Source organism: Labrus mixtus, chromosome 4 (genome assembly GCF_963584025.1).
Source record: "Labrus mixtus chromosome 4, fLabMix1.1, whole genome shotgun sequence".
Lineage (NCBI taxonomy): Eukaryota > Metazoa > Chordata > Actinopteri > Labriformes > Labridae > Labrus > Labrus mixtus.
In genome coordinates this window covers 15,682,001-15,701,551 of record NC_083615.1, presented here as the reverse complement: position 1 = coordinate 15,701,551, position 19,551 = coordinate 15,682,001, and the positions used below count along the sequence as shown (strand labels likewise).

Below are 19,551 nucleotides of genomic sequence, written 5' to 3'. Positions count from 1 at the left end.
CACTCTTTAATCATAAGGCTTCACGTGGCTGTCCTAGTTTTAGAAATAGCTAATAGATAAAATAGCACAAGGCGTAATATGTAGGCTATGTCAGTGAAAAACATCGGGGGAAAAACAAAGAACAGAAAAATGTTCTCTTCATTTAGGATTTTATTTTTTATTCAGTGTTGCACTTTGGCTACAGTAGAGTGAGAAAACATATCAGGAGTGTCTCTATCTTTTTGTAAACATTACAAGGCAGTGACCTTAATGCAAATACACGTTTTGTTCTAGAAAATAGGCTACAGAAAACAATATTAGAAAATACTATTGCACTAAATGCAACAACTTGTGCTCAATATTTAAACTCTACTCCTGAACAATCTGTTCAACATCAACGTATTACTACAAACGTTTATTATAATAAGCAATGTACTGCACAACAATATACATTTTGCTATAAGAGCTTTAAATCACAATCTTAAAGTCTAAAGTGCTACGAGTTCTGCTAATACTTTGATTCTAGCTGCACAATACAAACTACTGTAGTGACAGCTAAGACTACAATGAAGCTTTAAAGTGCTACTCGAGGAGCTGTTAATTTGAGGGGGCTGCTTCTGTGCAGACTGCTGTCGGTATACAAAACAAAAACAAAGACTGTATACATTGTATATAGTGGTAATGTTAAAAACAAGTGAAATCAGTGTTACTATCACTCATCTGACTTATAAATGCAATAAAGAAACAAGCTGAGTGAAAGTGAGAATGAATGAGATGAAAATTTCAAAGTCCCACGATGAGGCGTCTAGTTGTTCTTGTGTTAATAAATAGTTGTATTGCTTTAGATCACTGTGTGCGTCAGAGGTCAGGGAGATTGAGTCACTGGTCGCTGAAGTTGTGGGAACTGTTGAACAAAAAGAAGAAAAGAAGAATTCGATGTAATAGATTATTTAGCATGCCCTGTTGTAAATATAAATATTTTAATGTCGTAGATACTTGGCATAATAATGTAATAAAATCTTACCTTTCATTGTTTGTTTTCTTGGCAAACTGAACCTGCTCTCTCACATTTGTCCCGAACACCAACATCTGCTTTTCAGTGTCGATAACACACTGAAAAAAAAGGAAACACAATGACACATCATGCATTATTTCTCTCTTAGTTAATCAATGCACATTCAGCCTTGTCCTCTCTTTTAAGCTGGCACTAAAACTGAAGTCATGATATAACTTAAATAGCTTTCATCTTTGTGTTTTACACAAGCGGCAACCTCTGGTGTTGAAAAATGAAGCCTATGTAGAAGTGCAAAAAAAAAAAAAGCAGTTCCTCAAATGTCCACTTGGGGCTGGCTCCAAAAGACCCGAGTGTCCCATACACACCCAATTATAAAGAGCCCATATTTACAGCGGCAATAAACATGTTTACAACCTCGTACAAAACACGAATTTGGTCTGAATAGCTCACGTCTTTATCGGCACATACTGTCAAGGGGGGTGAATTTTTTAATCTTAACTCTTCAGTTTTGATCTTATGAAGAATATGCATCATTGAAAACAAGGGGCGTAGCTGGTCCGACTGACTGCCGTGCTTGCTGTAGCTGTTTGTACGGAGGCTAAAGGCTCGCCTTAGCTAGAGCAGTAACTAGGTTAACCGAAAGTTAGTTTGAGACAGCATTTCCAATATGGCAAACCCCAATGATAGGCTTTAAAATCTGCATCAGAAACTTGGGTGACATCACTGACATTACGTCCATGTTTATATACAGGCTAGTTTTACTAATTGGAAACCCTGGTGTTTAGTACGTCTTTTTATTGTTTAATTTTTTTCATTTTTTTTACAAAAATGTAATCACTTGTCCATCCTTCTTCATATTTTCTATATGTGTTGTTCATTTTTGCGGTGTGAAGCATTTTTGGCTGCATGTTTGTATGAAACATCTAAATAGTCAGTTAAGTATTTAATTTCTTGAAAGCTGGATAATTTACCTTTAGTGCCTTTAATGTCTTGTAGCCCAGAGACATCAGCGGTCTGTTACTTTCTGAAAATAACAGACAATCGTATCATAACATAACACTTCAATGTATTATATTGAATATAATGTTCGGCATCAATGTTCGTTTTATTCTTCTTCCTCACCGACTACAACGAAGGAGCACATGATCCTGAGCTCTCCTATGGTGAGGCTGAGTTCTCTGATTTGTCCGTCGATGCAAAGCTTCCTCTGAAAAGGAAAACCGTCCGCCTCCATTTTGTTCTCCTCAACGAGCTCTTTCCAACTTTTAAGAACAAAACAAAAACAAATAAATGACTCACAAAATGCTGAATGAGATCTGACGAATAGAAAGTCAAAGAGCAGATAGTGGACGTCTCACCCGGATCTCTCCACGGTCAGTGAGGACATCAGGTTCAGTTTGCAGCCGCTGTCGATCAGCAGATTTACCTCCTTTCCGAAACACTGAAAACACACAGAGGAGCTCTAAACAGAGAAGCAGGAAGACATCAAAAATACACCAAACAAAACGGCATTGTTCTCCCACCTTGCAGGGCACATATATTAGATCTTCCTCCTCTTCTTCCTCATTCTCATTTGAATTGAACTGACTTAAGTTCAGGAGCAGCTCTCTGTTGTTTAGAGTTACCATCCTCCCTTGAGACAGCTTGGCCTCCAGCTGGCGCTTCTGGATGATGTGGTGCGGCTGCTGCAATAGAAATACAAAAAAACATTTCTTTAATATCGGGGTAAGGCTGGATCTTAAACTCAGTCAATACAATGGTCAAAGAATGTTAGATACTCATCATTCAGGCAAACAGCAACCTGCTGTGTGGAGAAATCTACACTGTAGAGCCAAAAAACTGCAGTTCCACATGTGGCCACTAGAGGCTAGCTCCAAAAGTGAGTGAACCCCCATTGAGCCCTGTATTAAAATGGCTAATTTTACAGCAGAAATAAACCTGTCTAAAGACTAGTACAGTTTTGGACACTTTTGCTAACTTGTAAACCAGCATTACATGAAGGCGTAAAGTTAAAAATAATTAGGTGCATTGTCAATTTGAGTTGCTCTTGCTAGCTGTCAGCTAAGTGTCATGTCAGCTATTCACAACTTAACCCCTTAGTGATGTTTGTACTGTACTGTTATTTCTTATAAGAGACAGTCAACTCTACAATATCTGTTTCCAGTTAGTGAAAATCTAGCATTGCTTATATGCTAGCACATTTGTGTCTGCAACACAGAGCCTGCAATGCGACATGTATATTAATTTTTATTTTGGTGTACCTGTTTTATAAATTGCATGCATGATTCAGTCATTTGCACGCACATTGTATTAGTCGTTCATGCACCAGTTATATAAATTGCATGTGTGTCACTTGCACACGTGTATTTAAGTGACTAAAACTGGTGCGCAAAATAGAACAAGCACACTTTTTTTTAAGACTATATCCATGTCACCTACTGAGCTCTGTAGGCCTAATCCACTTTAATGACCTGGCTAGCTTGCTCAGTGTTTGTCATACACATAGACTGTAAATATTAAGGTCATGCAATATTTGATTTGTGGCATGTCACAAAGAAGTCACGATTGATTTTGGATTTAAACAATCATTATTTCCCTAAACATCTCTGCTCTCCACATGTTCAAATGGGCTATAATGAATTAGGGAAATAAATCAAAACTAAGGTGATGACGCTTAAGGCCACGAGCCCCTTTTACCTCTAACAGTGGATTTCTTAGAGGTAATCAGCCATTCCCTTTTAAATCATGATTATTAATGTTATTGTTGTAGGTATTAAGTGTAAGGTTACACAAAGCTGCAGGAAACATTTCTTATTCAAAGAGCAAAAAAAAACAAAAAAAGCATACAAAAAAACACAAGGCCTGTATAAAGAGACACACCCCCTGTTTTGACGTCCCGAGCTTCTTCAGTCCATCCAGAGGCAGCAGATCAGCTGAGTCCTTATGGAGGAACTGGATCGCCTGTTTCAGCCTCCTCTGCTGCCTCAGAGCCGCAGCATCCAGGACCCCCGAGTCCCCTCGAGTCTCCTTCCGAGTCCCCTTGAACATGATGACGGGCAACAGAGTCCAGCCGAGGCAAAGTGTGTGTGTGTGTGTGTGTGTGTGTGTGTGTGTCAGTCGCGTCTGTGCCTGTACACACCTGCGTAACAACAAGGAATCCCCGATAATGCCTAGTAGAAAAGAGGAGACACCCTCATTATGACAGATGGTCAAGCCAGACAGCTAACTATATGACTTCCGGACAAACCTTTCAAAATAAAGCCTTTGTAAAAAATTATGGTTTATAGCAGACTTTAACACCTTTAATCTGACCGTTTAAGAAAGCAAGTCTACTTTACTTTTCAAATATTTATCTATCTTTAGACATAGGCTGTCTCTGCATAGGGAACTGGAGAGACAAAAGTTGGTTAAAAATAGACTATCAAATATCAAATAGGCCTACCATATTTTGACAACTATTTGTTTTTACATTGTTCAATTTAAGATCTTTCAATTTTTTCTATTAAGGTTTTTTAATTTTTTTAAGGCACTTAGATGATAAACAATGGAAGTCCAATAACTCATTGTCTTGGAGAGTTTAATGAGAAAAACCAGCACCATACACGTTTAAGGTTTTTTGAGGCAAACTGAGTTAAAAAAAACCAATGTTTAATCTATTCGTGTTTATGTTAACCAAAAAAGTGCAATAATTTATTCAGCTCTGAGTTTTTGCATGCAGACATAGGTTATCTAAATGTCTGATATCTTACAGGTGTTCATCCCTTAACCACTCTAACATGTTTGATTGTGTAGCCTGCAGCTTCAAGAACTATTTTAGGACAATTTCCCAACTGAAAACGAATTTGAGCTTTATTTCTAATAACTGAAGCCTTTAAAAAAAACAGATTGTGAATCCTATAAGTGAAAATAAGATGTCTTATAACAAAAAGAATTCTAAGGTATGGTGGCTGCAAGCACCATATCTGCTATTAATAAATCTGTTTATTACAAATATGCTCAGTCGATTTGATCCTAAGAAAATGTTTTTTAAGACAACAAAAACCGAATCCAATCTGAAGCTTTATGATTATAGCCTCCTTATACAATTATTTACAAACGAATTCGAGCTTTTATTTTGAAAGTGTCTTCCTGTACCTGCGTCTCCTGGCTGCTCCAACCTGCCTGAAAACTCTGGAATAAAAACGTCACTTCATCGAATCGTGACTCCTTTTGAAAAAAATATAAGTAATGTTTTGAAAGTGAGGCACTGAGATCTTTATTTGTTTTTGGATGATTGTTTACTGATGTTTCACACCGAATCAAAGACAGATCAGTGGTACACAAAATAATAGATATAAGACTAGATGTTATAGGCCTTTCCCTGGGCAGAGGCCTATTAAGATATGATTTTCTATAAACTCAGCTGTATAAACATTCAACAGAAACAATTATTGCTTGAAATACCAATTTTAGTTGGTCAGCTGAATGTTCAGCCTCGTGATTTTAAAGAAATAAGCCTAATACTGATAAACAGTTTTTGTGTTTCATTGACAAAACGTCATTTTGTAATTTCAAGATTTAGTTTGAATGATTTTAGGGCATTGGTTCTCAAACTGTGGGGCACGACATCCAGGAAGGCCGATTGGCATTCGCTTACTCATCTCAGTGTGGCCCGTCTAGTTAGAACTTTAAAATTTGATGATGAACCTTAATGTTTACCTTAATGCATAGTTAACTTCATCATTCATTTTGTACTTGTATATACTCCCTATTTTTATTCATCTTATCTAATCTATTCTGTTTAAATTTGTATTTTGTATATGACCTTCTTGTCTGTGCTGCTGCAACGCCCGAATTTCCCCTCTGGGGAATAAAGTACTATCCTATCCTAATGTCACACTTCTTTATTTTAGTCCTAAATAATAAACTGAGAATGATTTAAATATATGCCTAAATTAAAAGGGTAAAAATATATGTATATATAAAATTATATATAAAAATGTAGATATAACATTTAAGGTAAAAAAAAACCTGTATTCTTTAATGAAGTTATATTTTTGCCTCCTGTTTGATTACTCGTCTTGATTTATCTCGTTCATGTCACTTTTCATTTATTTTTCTAAATAATAGGCTATTTTTATGTTTTTGTCATATTTCTTATGAAAGCTCCTGTGAAGAACTTTCACTTTGTGTCCATTTTGGCGACCCTTGTAGACAAAAGCAGTCGTTGCTGATTTTTTTTAGACTACATATATGATATTATTTTTATTTTTTTTAACAAAAATCTCATCTTTCCTTCAGAATAGGATTACTCAGTGAGAATTTTTGCTGTTGAAAATGGGAAAAAATTTGGTTTCGACAGCACAATCATTATCAATTCATGTGACACCTAACCCATCCCATATAAGATCTATCTCTATATCATACTCTGCAAATACTGTCTCAATTCTCAATTCCCCCCAGTTAACTTCATCATTCATTTTTTACTGTATATATCCCCTGTTTTTATTTTAATTTTTTATTTATCTTATCTATTCTGTTTAATGTGTATTTTTGAGCTTTCTTGTCTGTGCTGCTGTAACGCCCGAATTTCCCCTCTGGGGATCAATAGAGTACTATCCTATCCTATCCTCCTATCCTATATATCTATATTATATATATATCTATATCATATATATCTATATTATATGGCTCTATATTATATATATCTATCATATATCTCTATATCATATATATCTATATTATATATATCTCTATCATATATATCTATATTATATATATCTATATCATATGTATCTATATTATATATCTATATCATATGTATCTATATCATATATATCTATATCATATATATTTATAACATATGGCTCTGCATCTATCTAATGTAAATGTCTTATTAGTATGTGAAGATGATGTTATTGTCTTTTGTTAGATGCTCTTTGTAGTTTGTTCTGTCATGTGTCAACAGGACATTTCATCCCTTCCAGCCTCTCTTCACTGCATTGCCCATATTCCCCCTTTTTTCCCACACGACCTTGTTTTCAACATGGATGCCGAAAAATCGACCCACACATCACTGTTTATGTTGCCGAAAAACAAATTCAGCTGTATCCAGCGGCATAGCGAAGTTTGATATCCAAAGTCCGGATTGACCGTCGTCTTGTGTTGAAGCTTAAACATTTATTTTCCAAGACTACGTAGAGCATTTTCAGCGAAAAGCCGGAGACAATACGAAAACCGACGCGGAATGGCGTCTGCCAGGGGCCCTGGAATCTGAATAACAGCAGCGTACACTCGAATGGGAGCTCGGCCGACCAATAGGAACGCGAGCTGTGATTTCTCTGACCATTCAGCGTGTGGGAAATCGCGCATGGGCGGGGGGCCTCATGTGGAAGGGGGTTGTGCTGTCATACATGTTCCCGGTGTGTGGAGATCGCCGAGCGTTTCCTGCACTGGTGCATGGTGGTCGAACAGGAGGAATTGTTGGAAATTTTGTCGGAGGTTCGTATATAAATTGGTTTTTACCCAGTATGCATTATTCCCAGAGCCATCTCTGCGAGTGGGAGTGACAGGCTGCGGCAGGAATAGAGAAGAAGAACGGGGGAAAAGCAGTTTAAGTTGACATTAAAGCGTGTAAAGCGAGTGGAAACGCTGAAGTTAACATTAATGAGCTTCTTGTTTCATAACTGCGTCGACAAACGAGGCTCATAGCTTTTCATCATGTAGCTGCTTTAGCTTCTCCAGCTGCTGCAGACTCATCCTAACATTTAAAATATGCGCTTTAGATACCCGTGCTCTCTCGATTATGTACATTATGACTGAAACATTTAGCTGATAATCGCTGAAAAGTCGTGACAACGCTTTTTTTTTTTTGACGTTGATAGCACTGCTGTTAGCATCGCAGCTAGCCTCCCTGTGACATCTCGTTTCGGCGGCTTTAGCTCCGTGAGAGGTGTCAGTCAGTCAGTGTGTGTGTGTGTGTGTGTGTGTGTGTGTGTGAGAGAGAGACTACAGCATACACCACACAGCCACTTCCCAGTGTTTGAGAGATAATGTCATTATAAAGTCACAATGTTTGGACTTGAAGGCTACACGGACACTGAGCTAGCCCCAAATGACCAAGCGCCAAAAACACCTGAATAAGACTGTAAATAATAAGAGTAATGATAAAATAAAAACCATTAAGGCATCGTGCAATACATATCTTTAAAGTTATATTCAGCTTAACTTAACCCTGAATGAATTAGTCAACAAATGTCAGGGCTCTTGATGTGTTTCAGTAAGTATCATTAAAGTCAGTGATAACCACATCTAAAGAAATCATTCATGTATTATTAGTAATTTAATACAAGAAGTCAAACTTTCATATATTCTAGATTCATTACACATAGTGTTTCTAGCCTGTTTTTTGTTTTAATCTAGATGATTTGGGCTCGTAACAATAATTAATTTATAATACAGAATTTGGACCTTTTGATTAGTATTTTCTCTAATGCACTCAATACTTGGTTTACGCCCCTTTTGCACGAATTACTGCATCAGTGCAGCTTTGCATTAGAGAGGCACCGATTCACTTTGTTCAGTTTCTATCTGATTCTGATGCATACGCACAGATATGTTTTTAAATCATGATTATTAGTGTTATTGTTGTAGGTGTTAAGTGTAAGGTTATACAAAGCTGCAGGAAACATTTCTTATTCAAAGAGCAAAAAAAAAAAACGATAAAAGTATACAAAAAAACACAAGGCCTGTATAAAGATACACACCAGCATGACAAGTTACGCCAAATACATTTATTTGAACTGTGTGCTGGCTTCTCATACAAACAGGAAGCAGCAACAACTGAAGTGTAAGAGTTGTACTTTTGATCATACAGAAGGAGCTGTTCCATCCCGTCTGAGCGTCTTGATGGAGACGATTTGTGGACACTTGCAGCTCAGTCTGTCTTCCAAGTGTGACTGTGCGAGTTGAGAATATTTAAAGCACCAAATGATCTTTTCTTGATCCGTGACATGGATCGGTGTGTTAGCCCTCCCCCAGGAGATTTTAGAGCACCTCATGTCATCCGTCTGCTGGCAAGCTTTATGTAGAGGCTGATTTCATTTTCCAGCAGGACTTGGCAACTTCTTACAGAGCCAAAACTACCAGTAACTGCATTTACACTGAATATAAAAAGCCTTGAATTATTGCATTGTGTTTGTGCTAATAGGTTGCAAATTCCTAAGTTCACATGTTTAATCAAATGACTTTTAATAACTCCCATGCCTGTGTATGTTAGCAGAAATGTGAGATCAATAAAATAAAATGAAAGGGACTTTCAGGAGCTTATTCCTTCCCTGTCCGCCCCCCTGTGGGTGTCTTACCATCACTGTTGGCGACAGAGCGTCGTCTGGCGCGTGTCTTACTTCCCTCACTAGCTGTACCATCTTGCAGAGCATCTTTATCCTCAGTGTGTGGCTGTGTTTTCTGACATTTTTAAATTTGTCTCCTGCTTGTGTCCCTCCAGCAGCTGAAGCATGCTCTTAGCCCAGATAAACCGGGACTCGCAGGGAATGGCTGAGTTTCATGATGCGGACGGGCAGCCGGTCACTCTCTGTCTGACAGAGGCCGTGACTGTGGCAGGTGAGCTCTTAAAGATACAATATCCCCTGTAACCTGGCAATCAAAAGGACATAAACAGTTTATTTTAAACACAAATTTTAGATGTCAGGAAGAAAACACCTCAATGTCATCCTATTTAAGACACTTGTTGGTTCAAATGTGTAGCATTGATTTACGTTTGTCGCATGATCTTATAATAACCACAACATGATTTTTCTTATTTCTTTAAGTCGTCAGTAAATATATTTAATTCTCAAATCAATTCCCAGACGGGGATCAGATGGACACCATGGACACGGTGAGCCTGCAGGCTGTCACTCTTGCAGATGGATCCACAGCGTACATCCAACATGACACCAAAGCCGCCTTTTCAGACGGACAGATCATGGACGGTCAGGTGATCCAGCTGGAGGACGGCTCTGCTGCCTACGTTCAGCATGTGTCCATGCCTAAAGCAGGTAAGACACAAATCCCTGCTCCTTCTTAGGACACAGAGAACATGTTCTTTGTTGTATTTTGGATACTGACAAGCGTTCATTTATTTCAACTGGATATAATTAGACTTTGTTATTGTTACTGTTGTTTTGTTGTGTACAGTTTATATATGTATGTTCCTTTTTTCTGTTTTAGGAGGAGATAGTTTACAGCTCGAGGACGGACAAGCAGTGCAGCTAGAAGATGGAACAACAGCATACATTCACACACCCAAAGGTAAACACACCAACAGCATCGTGTCCATGAGAAGCATTTGGAGTTTATTTCCTCTTTCTGCACGTTTCTTTACTCACATCGAATCGTATATAAGCTGTGAGGAGTTTTTAACTGGTTATAAAATGAACTAAAATTAAGACTGATACGTCTTCATGGTCTATAAAAGCAAAACTAAATTCAACCAAATACAGAATACAATTTGTTAACGCTGTCAACATTAACTAGTTCATGGCAAATAATAAAGCTCCTTTGATCTACCAGAAGAACCTTACTTTTTTCAAAATAAAAGCAGGGTTAAAATCAAACAGCAAGTTGATAACTCTCAGTTTAAGACACTACAACAATTTAAGCCTAACTGTTTTAATTTTTAAATGCAAAATAATGGAATTTTCCAAATGTGACAAAACGCCATTAACAAAACAATTTGTTTATCCTAAATGAGTCACTAGTCTAAATTTTATATTCATTCTTTTTTGCATTTATAGAAATGGTCTTAATGCACAGATAATACTTAAAGAGTCTGGAAATGACTGGATAAAGTATGTTACATGTGCATGAAAATCAGGGATTTTACTCGGTACCCTGTTTGTATTTCTTGCTCAGAGAAAACCGATTTAGAAAAACTTTTCTCTTTAAAGATGAGTGAAACAGTGAGTTTGTCAAACAGTAGTTTAGGGAGCATCACTGCCTATATAAACAATTCTCTCAACAGTTTTCATGCTGGACCTGAGCCCTGTTTCCTCATTCAGTGCCTCCATGTTAACCTCCTCCTCTTTTCTGTGCAGATACTTATGACCATAGCGGCCTGCAGGAGGTGCAGCTGGAGGACGGCAGCACCGCCTACATCCAGCACACCGTGCACATGCCCCAGTCCAACACCATCCTGGCCATTCAGGCTGACGGCACCATCGCAGACCTGCAGGCTGAGGCCACAGCCATCGACCCCGAGACCATCAGCGTGCTCGAGCAGTACACCACAAAGGTAAATATACTGCTGTACTGTAGTGGGTTGGCATCGGTCTTAATAAAGTTTTCATGTGTTCATAATATTAATACAACAATAAACTCAACTCACGATAAGTATCACCAGACTGTGGGACAATATTTTTCTATCACGATTTATTGGGGTTTTGCCATTTTTACAAAGACATGAGATTGAAGTCAATTTATTTATAAATATGATTTTTTTATTTAAATTCTCTTGACAATCCATTTCCCCTATTATTCTTTATAAATTTAAGTAAGTGTGTGTGTATTTTTTCTTAATAAAAACTCTGATAAGTGCTCCTTTTGCTACTGACGTCAAACAATAGAAGTAAAAATTAGATAGCGCCCTCTGCTGGAAAAGAGTATTGCAACAAGTCAAATCAATTTTAATTATTCAGATTTTATCTATATAGCGGAGAGAATCACTCCCATGATTCACTTCCAGCCTCTACTTCATCTCTTGTTAATGTTTTGATTGAGAGCCCCCTGGTGGTGGAGTTCATGTACTGCACGTTTAAAAAGTTGGAACCCGTGAATATTTGACAAATTTGTTTGGAAAAAAAGACAAAAAAACATTATGATTATTAAAAACAACAACCTGACATTGAAGTGTTATTCCTCAAGTTCTGAATGTTAATTACTCAGACAAAGTACACTGTGATATGAAGCGTCCTTTCTCGTCTCTGTCAGGTGGAGAACATTGAAAATCCCTTGGGGTCGTACGGCAGAGTGGAAGCAGACAACGGCGTCCACATGCGGGTAGAGTATCTCTTCAAGAGTAGATTTTGTTGACGTTTTTTATTCACTGTCCGATTTAAATATTGTTTGTTTCTCTGTTTGTTTTAGATTGTGTTACAGGGTCAAGACAACAGGCAAAGTCGGGCCTCAAATGTAGGCGAGAAGTCTTTCCGATGTGATTACGAGGGCTGTGGAAAACTCTACACAACTGCACACCATCTCAAGGTAACAGCGTGGGTGTTCTGTGTGTACAGAAATTATGTGTTGCTTTGCTTTTGCCTACTCCAAATGTGGTATTGTTTTTGTTCCCCTGCAGCCTTTTCCTTTGATACCAGCTACATGTTTGTTTGTTTCTCCTGCAGGTACATGAACGCTCCCACACAGGAGACAAACCGTACGTCTGCGATTATCCCGGCTGTGGGAGGAAGTTTGCAACAGGTAACTGCGGAGAACGTTTCATTTACATATTTCTGTTATATTAAGTATAGTGTCTTATTAATTAGTCACAATACATAATTGAAAGTACAAAGAGATCAAGCAAACATGTTGTCAGGTTTCTTTAGATTTCCTGAGTAATTCATGATAAAAAGAAAGGAAAAGCTGAACCAGAATCAATGCTTGATGAGATGTTTAACGACCGTCTCTTTTTCAGGGTATGGACTGAAGAGTCACTCACGCACACACACGGGGGAGAAGCCATATAGATGTCAAGAGTTGAACTGCTGCAAGTCCTTCAAAACCTCTGGAGACCTTCAAAAGCACACGAGAACCCATACAGGTACAAAACCATTTCAAGGAACCAGAAGTGTTAATTAAATTTGTGTGTGTGTGTGTGTGTGTGTATCCGAGGTCTGGTACTGGGTTTAAGGAGCTGGAATGATAACTGCTGCTCATCCTCAGTTAAGTTAAAACCACCGGGCAGGAGTCATGCACCGGTGGTTTCAGGAAGAACACAGTATGAGCTGTGAAAAGCTAACTAGAGGTTTCATGAGCTGGATATTTGTACCTGGTTGTTCTTCAGGTGGTTTCACACTAGGGACCCAGGCCCGGTTCCGAGTACACTTGACCAAAGTCTGGTTCATTTCTAAAAAATATTAATTTTTGGGCTTTTTGTGCCTTTTAATGGAGAGAATGGACAGAGGATAGAGCTGGAAATAAGAGAGAGAGAGTGGGGTATGACGTGGGAAAGGAGCCACAGGTGGTATTCGAACCTGGGCTGCCCGCTTGGAGGACTACAGCCTCCATACATGGGGGCCTTGCGCACTAACCACTGCGCCCCTAAAGTCTGGTTCATTTGATCAGAAAAATAAAGGAACAATTTCAGTTTTTTTTTTATGCAGCCCTTGTGACGATATCATTCCCTATCTGCAGGAGAAAAGCCTTTCAAATGCCCAGTCGAAGGCTGCGGCAGGTCGTTTACAACCTCCAACATCCGCAAAGTTCACATCCGAACACACACAGGGGAGCGGCCGTACTACTGCTCCGAGCCGAGCTGTGGGCGCTCGTTCGCCAGTGCAACCAACTACAAGAACCATATGAGGATACACACGGGTGAGTCGAGGATTTAGCTTCTTATTTATCTGTTTGCTAGAAATAAATGTATCTAAAGTAATTAAGCACTGTGGAGAGAACTGACATGAAGTTAAAATGTGTCCTCCCGTTGTCGTCTACATTGTCTGCAGGAGAGAAGCCGTACGTGTGTACAGTGCCTGGCTGTGAAAAGCGCTTCACAGAATACTCCAGCCTTTATAAACACCACGTGGTTCACACGCCCTGCAAACCTTACAACTGCAACCACTGTGGGAAAACCTACAAGCAGATCTCAACGCTCGCCATGCACAAACGCACCGCCCACAACGACACAGAGCCCATCGAGGAGGAGCAGGAGGCCTACTTTGAACCCCCAACAGGTCCGTGTAATAGAATCGTGTTCAGAAAGTTTGGTGTGTGCGAAGAAGCCCGAATATCAAGCTGCAACAATTAGGCAATAGACGGGAAAATAAATGTACAACCGCAGAGAGAACTCCCATGATTCCCCGCTAGCCTCAACATCATCTTTTGTTATTGTTATATTGATTGAGAGCCCCATGGCGGCGGAATCTACATATATCTTTAAGGTCTTAAATTATATACATATACATATTTTAAATTGCATTTTTTTTAATGCTATTTCGTCCCTTTAGGCGCACTGTAGATAGTCCTCCTCAGTGTCTGACTGTAGTCTCAGTGATGTAAAAGAACGACACTGCTGCATCTTTGAATGTCTCATTTCACTTCAAAAAACTCTCAGACAGCTCAGCTGACGAGTCCAAAGTCATATCCACCTCATGACATCACACATTGACCTTTGTTATCGTTTTCTTTTAGCTGTTTTTAATCCTTAACGAGTTCCTTCTTCTGTGGTTAAGGTAATGTTGTAACCATTGATCTACAAGAGAAGTACTTACTTAATTTCAAAATAAAAGCAGGGTTGAATTCAAACCGCAAGTCATGTTCTCTCAGCTTAAAAAAAAGTACAACATTTCAAAATAAAAGCCCAACAATTAAAAAAAAAAGGAAAAAAATTAGTTTAAAAAGGGGATTAACTATTGGACAACTGAATGTATTTGTTTGACAGCGCTAGTAAATTTATTGAAAAGAAAATTATCAAATAAAACTGAGAATCTCAAATCTTTCGATCTTCAGACGCCATTGATGACCCAAACGTCAGCTACACAACAGCGGTGGTTGATGCTGAAGACTCCGGCTCGGAGCAGGTTCCTGTTGAGAGCTCGGAGATGGCTTGTCATCAGCACGTTGCCTTGGTAACGCAAGAGGACGGAACGCAGCAGCAGGTAATGGAACGCAGCGACATCACTACCAGAAATGATGTGAAATTTAAAAGTACCAAAATGAAGTGACACTCACAGTTCTGCGCTCTGTTCGGTGTCTCACATCAGGTCAGCATCTCAGATGCGGACCTACAAGCCATGGGTGGCACAATCACCATGGTAACCCAAGAAGGCACTACCATAACCATCCCGGCCCACGAACTCACCACGCAAGGTACTCACTCTGTCACGATGGTAACGACAGACGGCTCAGATGAACAGGTAAACATTTGCAATAACTTTTGTGTCACTCATGTTTGTTCTTCTGTCTAGAGTTTTTTTTATTCTTTAGCTGAATGCTCTCAGGTGGAAAATCTTTCCAGTCAGGCAGACGCTACAAAGTCCCTCTGGCCTGGAAAAACATCTACAAAAAATCCTTCATTCCCTCTGCAATAACGATTCTGAACAAAATCAAATAGACCCCCTTTTTAGAAACTGTTGTTTTTAAGTCCTCTTTTAATGTACTGCACTTTCTGTTTTTTATGTAAGTTGTGTTTATTGTTCGAGCCTTGTCAAAGGAGAATTTCTGTCTCTGTTGGGACAGACAATAAAGTATATCTATCTATCTATCTATCTATGAAACTCAGGACTATAGAGTTTAAGGTGACACAGACTTTTCAGTTTTCAAAAAAGTGATCTTCATAATCCTATATCATAATATAAGACAGGGGCGCTGTTAGCCCAGCAGTTAGTGTGGTCGCCCAATTTACCGAGGCCTAATGGAGCGTCACATTTAACAACACACTACGTGATGGTTTGAGTGTGAAAATAACACGATAGTATCAGTGTGATTGATTTAATTACACAAAAAGAAGAATAAGCTGCTGATAAACTCTTTAGTGTATACTGTTGGTGCACGTAGCAGCCATTTTGGATTTGAACTCAGAAGTTTTAACTTCAGGGGGGTGTTCCTTATGACCTATCTGACCGGTAACTCGCAATTTCCGACTTCATTGATCAAATGGACCACAAGTCCTCGAGAGCGGGCACTCGGGTTAGAATCTGAACTGTGGCTCCTTTTCCGCATGTCATTCCCCATTCTCTCTCTCCCCAGTTTCTGACTATCCACGGTCCTATCTCTAAAATAAATCTTTTAAAGTGCTGTTTATGTAGATGAAGGCTTTAGATACAGCAGCTGGCTTTAGGACAAACTCCTGATACTCTAGTTTAGCGTGTTCTTCAGACCTACAACGCACTTCTCTGGTGTCAACAGATGTGCTCACAAACTGACCTGTGTCCCAACACCAAAGCAGATGTTTAAGTCTTTATTTATTTTTTTGTGTAATGTCTTTTGTCTCCCTCAGGTGGCCATCATGACGCCCGACATGGCCGCCTTTCAAACGGTGGAGGAGGCGGGTTACGGCCAAGAACAGGACGACCTACATCCTGTCACGTTACTGGCCACCTCCAATGGCACTCACATCGCTGTGCAGGTTAGTATCCAGACGGAGACTTAGTTCAAACGTGTGAATTTGATTATTTAGAAGAGGATTGGATACCTCCGCTCCTACATGGTGTTCAAATGCAGACATTACATGAGATGGATCAGTTAGGGGTTCATCCTGCAGACTTCAGTGATACTTCTCAGTGCTCTGTTGTTTATGATACTGACAGAAGTTTCAGTCTGGTGGGGGGGGCACTTATGTTAGTCAGATAATCCGTCCCCAGATCACACCCTGTTGAGCTGTTAGCGTAAAGGCCTAACTGGAGATCGTGGGTAGGTGGGGTTGAGCTCAGGGGGTGTAGGTGTGTTTCTGCTCTCCTGCTGGTGCATTCGATTAGGGATCAATCAAACTCAACAAAAAGGTAACAACTATACGATGTGTGAGTTTGCATGTAATCCTGATTCTTGATGACCACCAACGCTCACTCTGCAGAACAGGGAAGCACGTTTTACATAGAAGTACTTTTAGATAGTGGTTTTAATTGTTTTACCTTGATACCAATGCAAAGTGTATCACTAAAGAAGAGGGTACTTACCTGGTTTAAACCATGTTGATACCCGTTTCGAAACCATGGCAACAGAAAGAAAAGTCAGAGGAAACCCATATTTGGTAATTTCTTGTTTTTAATAGCCAACTCCTGTACAGCTACATTTGCAACATTTTGAGAAATTAAGACAGTGCTTTCTTTTTTGCTAACAAGAACCTTTTGATAAAAAAACTCTGGCTGGAAATCTGTATTTTTTTTTTAGAAAGCTTTGGTACTTTTTGACACAGTCGGTCACTAGATTAACGGAGATTGTATCATTTTAAATCTCATTTTTGAAAAGTATCAAGTTATCTAAAAGTTTGACAACTTTAGTTTGGCTCAAATGGACAATTTTTAATAACAAAAACGCCTCAGAGAAGTAAGGTTCCTGTTAGCTAGTAAGGCATAACGTCCAAACTAGCATAAACATTCTCGCAGAAAGGATGTTTAGACTTTGTGTGACCAATCAGTGAAAAGCATTTTTCCTAATGCTGTTTGTTATGGTGTAACATCTCATGCCGAGTCATCTCTGAACAGACTTAACTTCCATGAACTGACGTCAATCCACAAACAGCGACGACAACACAGGCACCCTTTGTAAATATGACAAAGGATTATGATTAAGCCTACACCTTTAATCTTCAGCAGAGCTAGTTTAAAAAGGTTAAGGTAACATTAGGTAATTAAACAGAACTCAATCGTTGGAAAATGACTTTGATTAGAAATTAAAGTCATCATCATATTTCTGAGGGATCTAATCTATCTAATCTATCCCTGCTGGCACCAAACAGCTGGTAAAACCCTCTGCCCCTCCTCATCTAAGTTATCTCACCTTTCAAAATGACACATCATAACAACTGTATTTTACAGAGGGCTTTCCACCTACTAGGAGCTAGGTGTAAGATTTAAGTTATAACTTCTGCATATGTTGGAGATATCTCAGCTGGTGCGTCACCTTATTTAGTCCTGAAGAAGACATTAAATTCAAACTAGGTTATGTTTGAGTTAATGTTTAGATGGTGCACGCCAGTGCTGAACTGCTACCTGGATGCAGATCTCTTATCCCTTAATTCATCCTAAAGATCAGTGTTTCCATCAACCCCCTTTCTGCTTTTTCTGTCATGTAAATTACAAAGCTAACACCGTCTCTCCTCCTCTTAGCCCCATGTGACAGTCATCAATAATTCAGCAGCCTGTAAAGTGGTCAGTCACGGTCAGAGGCCGTATTGTCTTTTTAAAGAGGTGGAAGTGTAAATAGAATACATCAGCAGTAGTGGCCGATTAACAGAGGTAATCAGTGTGTCAATCAATGTTTGTATTACCTGCATTGTTTTCTTTTCATCTGCAGCTCAGTGATCAGCCATCGCTGGAGGAAGCCATCAGAATAGCATCAAGGATACAACAAGGAGAGTCGCCGGGCCTCGATGATTGACGGACTCATTATGGACTATGATTAAGGATCAAATCCTTCTCAAGTGGACTTTTATTGACCAGAGAAATCACGAGTCTTCCTCCATGATTTGTTTTTTGTTTTGTTTTTTTTCCACAAAAGAACTTAGCTTTTATGTGTACATAGAAATTTGATAACTGGAGTTCTGCTATGCTATTTTATCCCTCAACCAAAAAGAAGAGGGAGTGAAATGCTTTCTAATGTTTATGGTGCACAGTGCACAGTGCAGTGTACAGCTAATGCTATTTCTAATTAAAAGAAAAGTGTGACATTTTGATTTTTATTGATTTTGAGTCCCTGTTATATACTGCTCAAGTCCCCTCTGCACAGATGTGAACTTTAAATACACCTTAAGCACAAATAGTGAGAAGAGATATTCAGTTAAGGGTTAATTATTCTATAAGTTCATATTGATTTATTGCGTGGAGGTGAGAGGTAGATGTGCAGATTTGGATCTGTGCTATCATCAGTCGGTGTTAACAGCTCAAACTGATAAGTGAACATTTAAAAGCACACTGGGGAGTTTGTGTTCAGTTAATTAATTTTTCCACCATTAGTGGAAAAAAAACTAACTTTTTTAGCCTAAAGCAACTCGTATGAAAAGAAGATATTGAAGCTGATTAAGTACTCTTCACATGTTAAGGACCTCTGCACGTTAACTCAAGTGTATTTAAAAATATTCTTCAAAGATCCCAGTTCATTGAGACACAAGATATACTTTTAAATAAACTACTGCAGTTAAGTTAGAGCTATAATTATCTGTTTCTTTTACATTCAAACATAAAGATCTTACTGAATATGATCCATTGTTCACGTAATCTAAATCAGAAATACTAAACTAATCCTGGGGGGCATTACAGTCGCTCTTGTACACAATATAGAAGAAGAAAATAAAGGATTATAAACAAATATAAATCAGAAATAAAGCAATAAGTGTGATATATAGATGGAATTTATATACTGAAGAAGCAGAGCGGGATTTTGTGGCACAACTTCACCAACAGGTTCGTGAAGAGTGAAAGGCTTGAAGAGGTCGAAGCAACACTTTTAGTATGAAGATCAGCTTTATTAACTAATTAGACCAATGCGTTTTAGCTTTTGGCCTTCATGAGGGTCATCCTGCAATTTATACAAAATCTCAATATTGCACAGTAGAGATGATGTAAAGAGTATTGCACAGTGTCTCAGTATTGCACACACACACACAGGCAGGGATGACTTCCTGTGGTGCATCGTGGTGGAATCGGTCT

At 38.8% G+C, this 19,551-nt stretch overlaps 2 protein-coding genes across 4 annotated transcripts; one reads left to right on the top strand and one right to left on the bottom strand.

The window, feature by feature from the left end:
- Nucleotides 1–132: 132 nt before the first annotated feature.
- On the bottom strand, nt 133–4,202 carry LOC132972892 (nuclear receptor-interacting protein 3-like). Its single transcript, XM_061036028.1, has 7 exons — nt 3,875–4,202; nt 2,518–2,679; nt 2,353–2,435; nt 2,117–2,256; nt 1,966–2,018; nt 1,004–1,092; nt 133–883 (listed from the first exon to the last, which is right to left on the bottom strand). The coding sequence occupies exons 1-7, from the start codon at nt 4,040–4,042 to the stop codon at nt 859–861; spliced, it is 720 nt and encodes a 239-aa protein (XP_060892011.1). The 5' UTR covers nt 4,043–4,202; the 3' UTR covers nt 133–858.
- A 2,812-nt stretch (nt 4,203–7,014) lies between these two features.
- znf143b (zinc finger protein 143b) lies at nt 7,015–18,578 on the top strand. 3 transcript variants are annotated; one of them, XM_061036036.1, is made up of 16 exons: nt 8,384–8,700; nt 8,752–9,120; nt 9,480–9,595; nt 9,844–10,032; nt 10,205–10,285; nt 11,071–11,267; nt 11,963–12,031; nt 12,119–12,235; nt 12,373–12,448; nt 12,663–12,788; nt 13,382–13,561; nt 13,693–13,920; nt 14,696–14,844; nt 14,950–15,102; nt 16,185–16,313; nt 18,200–18,578. In XM_061036036.1, exons 3-16 carry the CDS (start codon nt 9,490–9,492, stop codon nt 18,281–18,283), a joined length of 1,884 nt encoding a protein of 627 aa, XP_060892019.1. In that variant the 5' UTR covers nt 8,384–8,700; nt 8,752–9,120; nt 9,480–9,489; the 3' UTR covers nt 18,284–18,578. The 3 variants fall into 3 exon arrangements, with proteins under 3 accessions (XP_060892020.1, XP_060892018.1, XP_060892019.1); XM_061036037.1 differs by lacking the exons at nt 8,384–8,700; nt 8,752–9,120 and adding an exon at nt 7,015–7,474 and having other exon boundaries at nt 9,483–9,595; XM_061036035.1 differs by lacking the exons at nt 8,384–8,700; nt 8,752–9,120 and adding an exon at nt 7,015–7,474.
- Nucleotides 18,579–19,551: the final 973 nt, after the last annotated feature.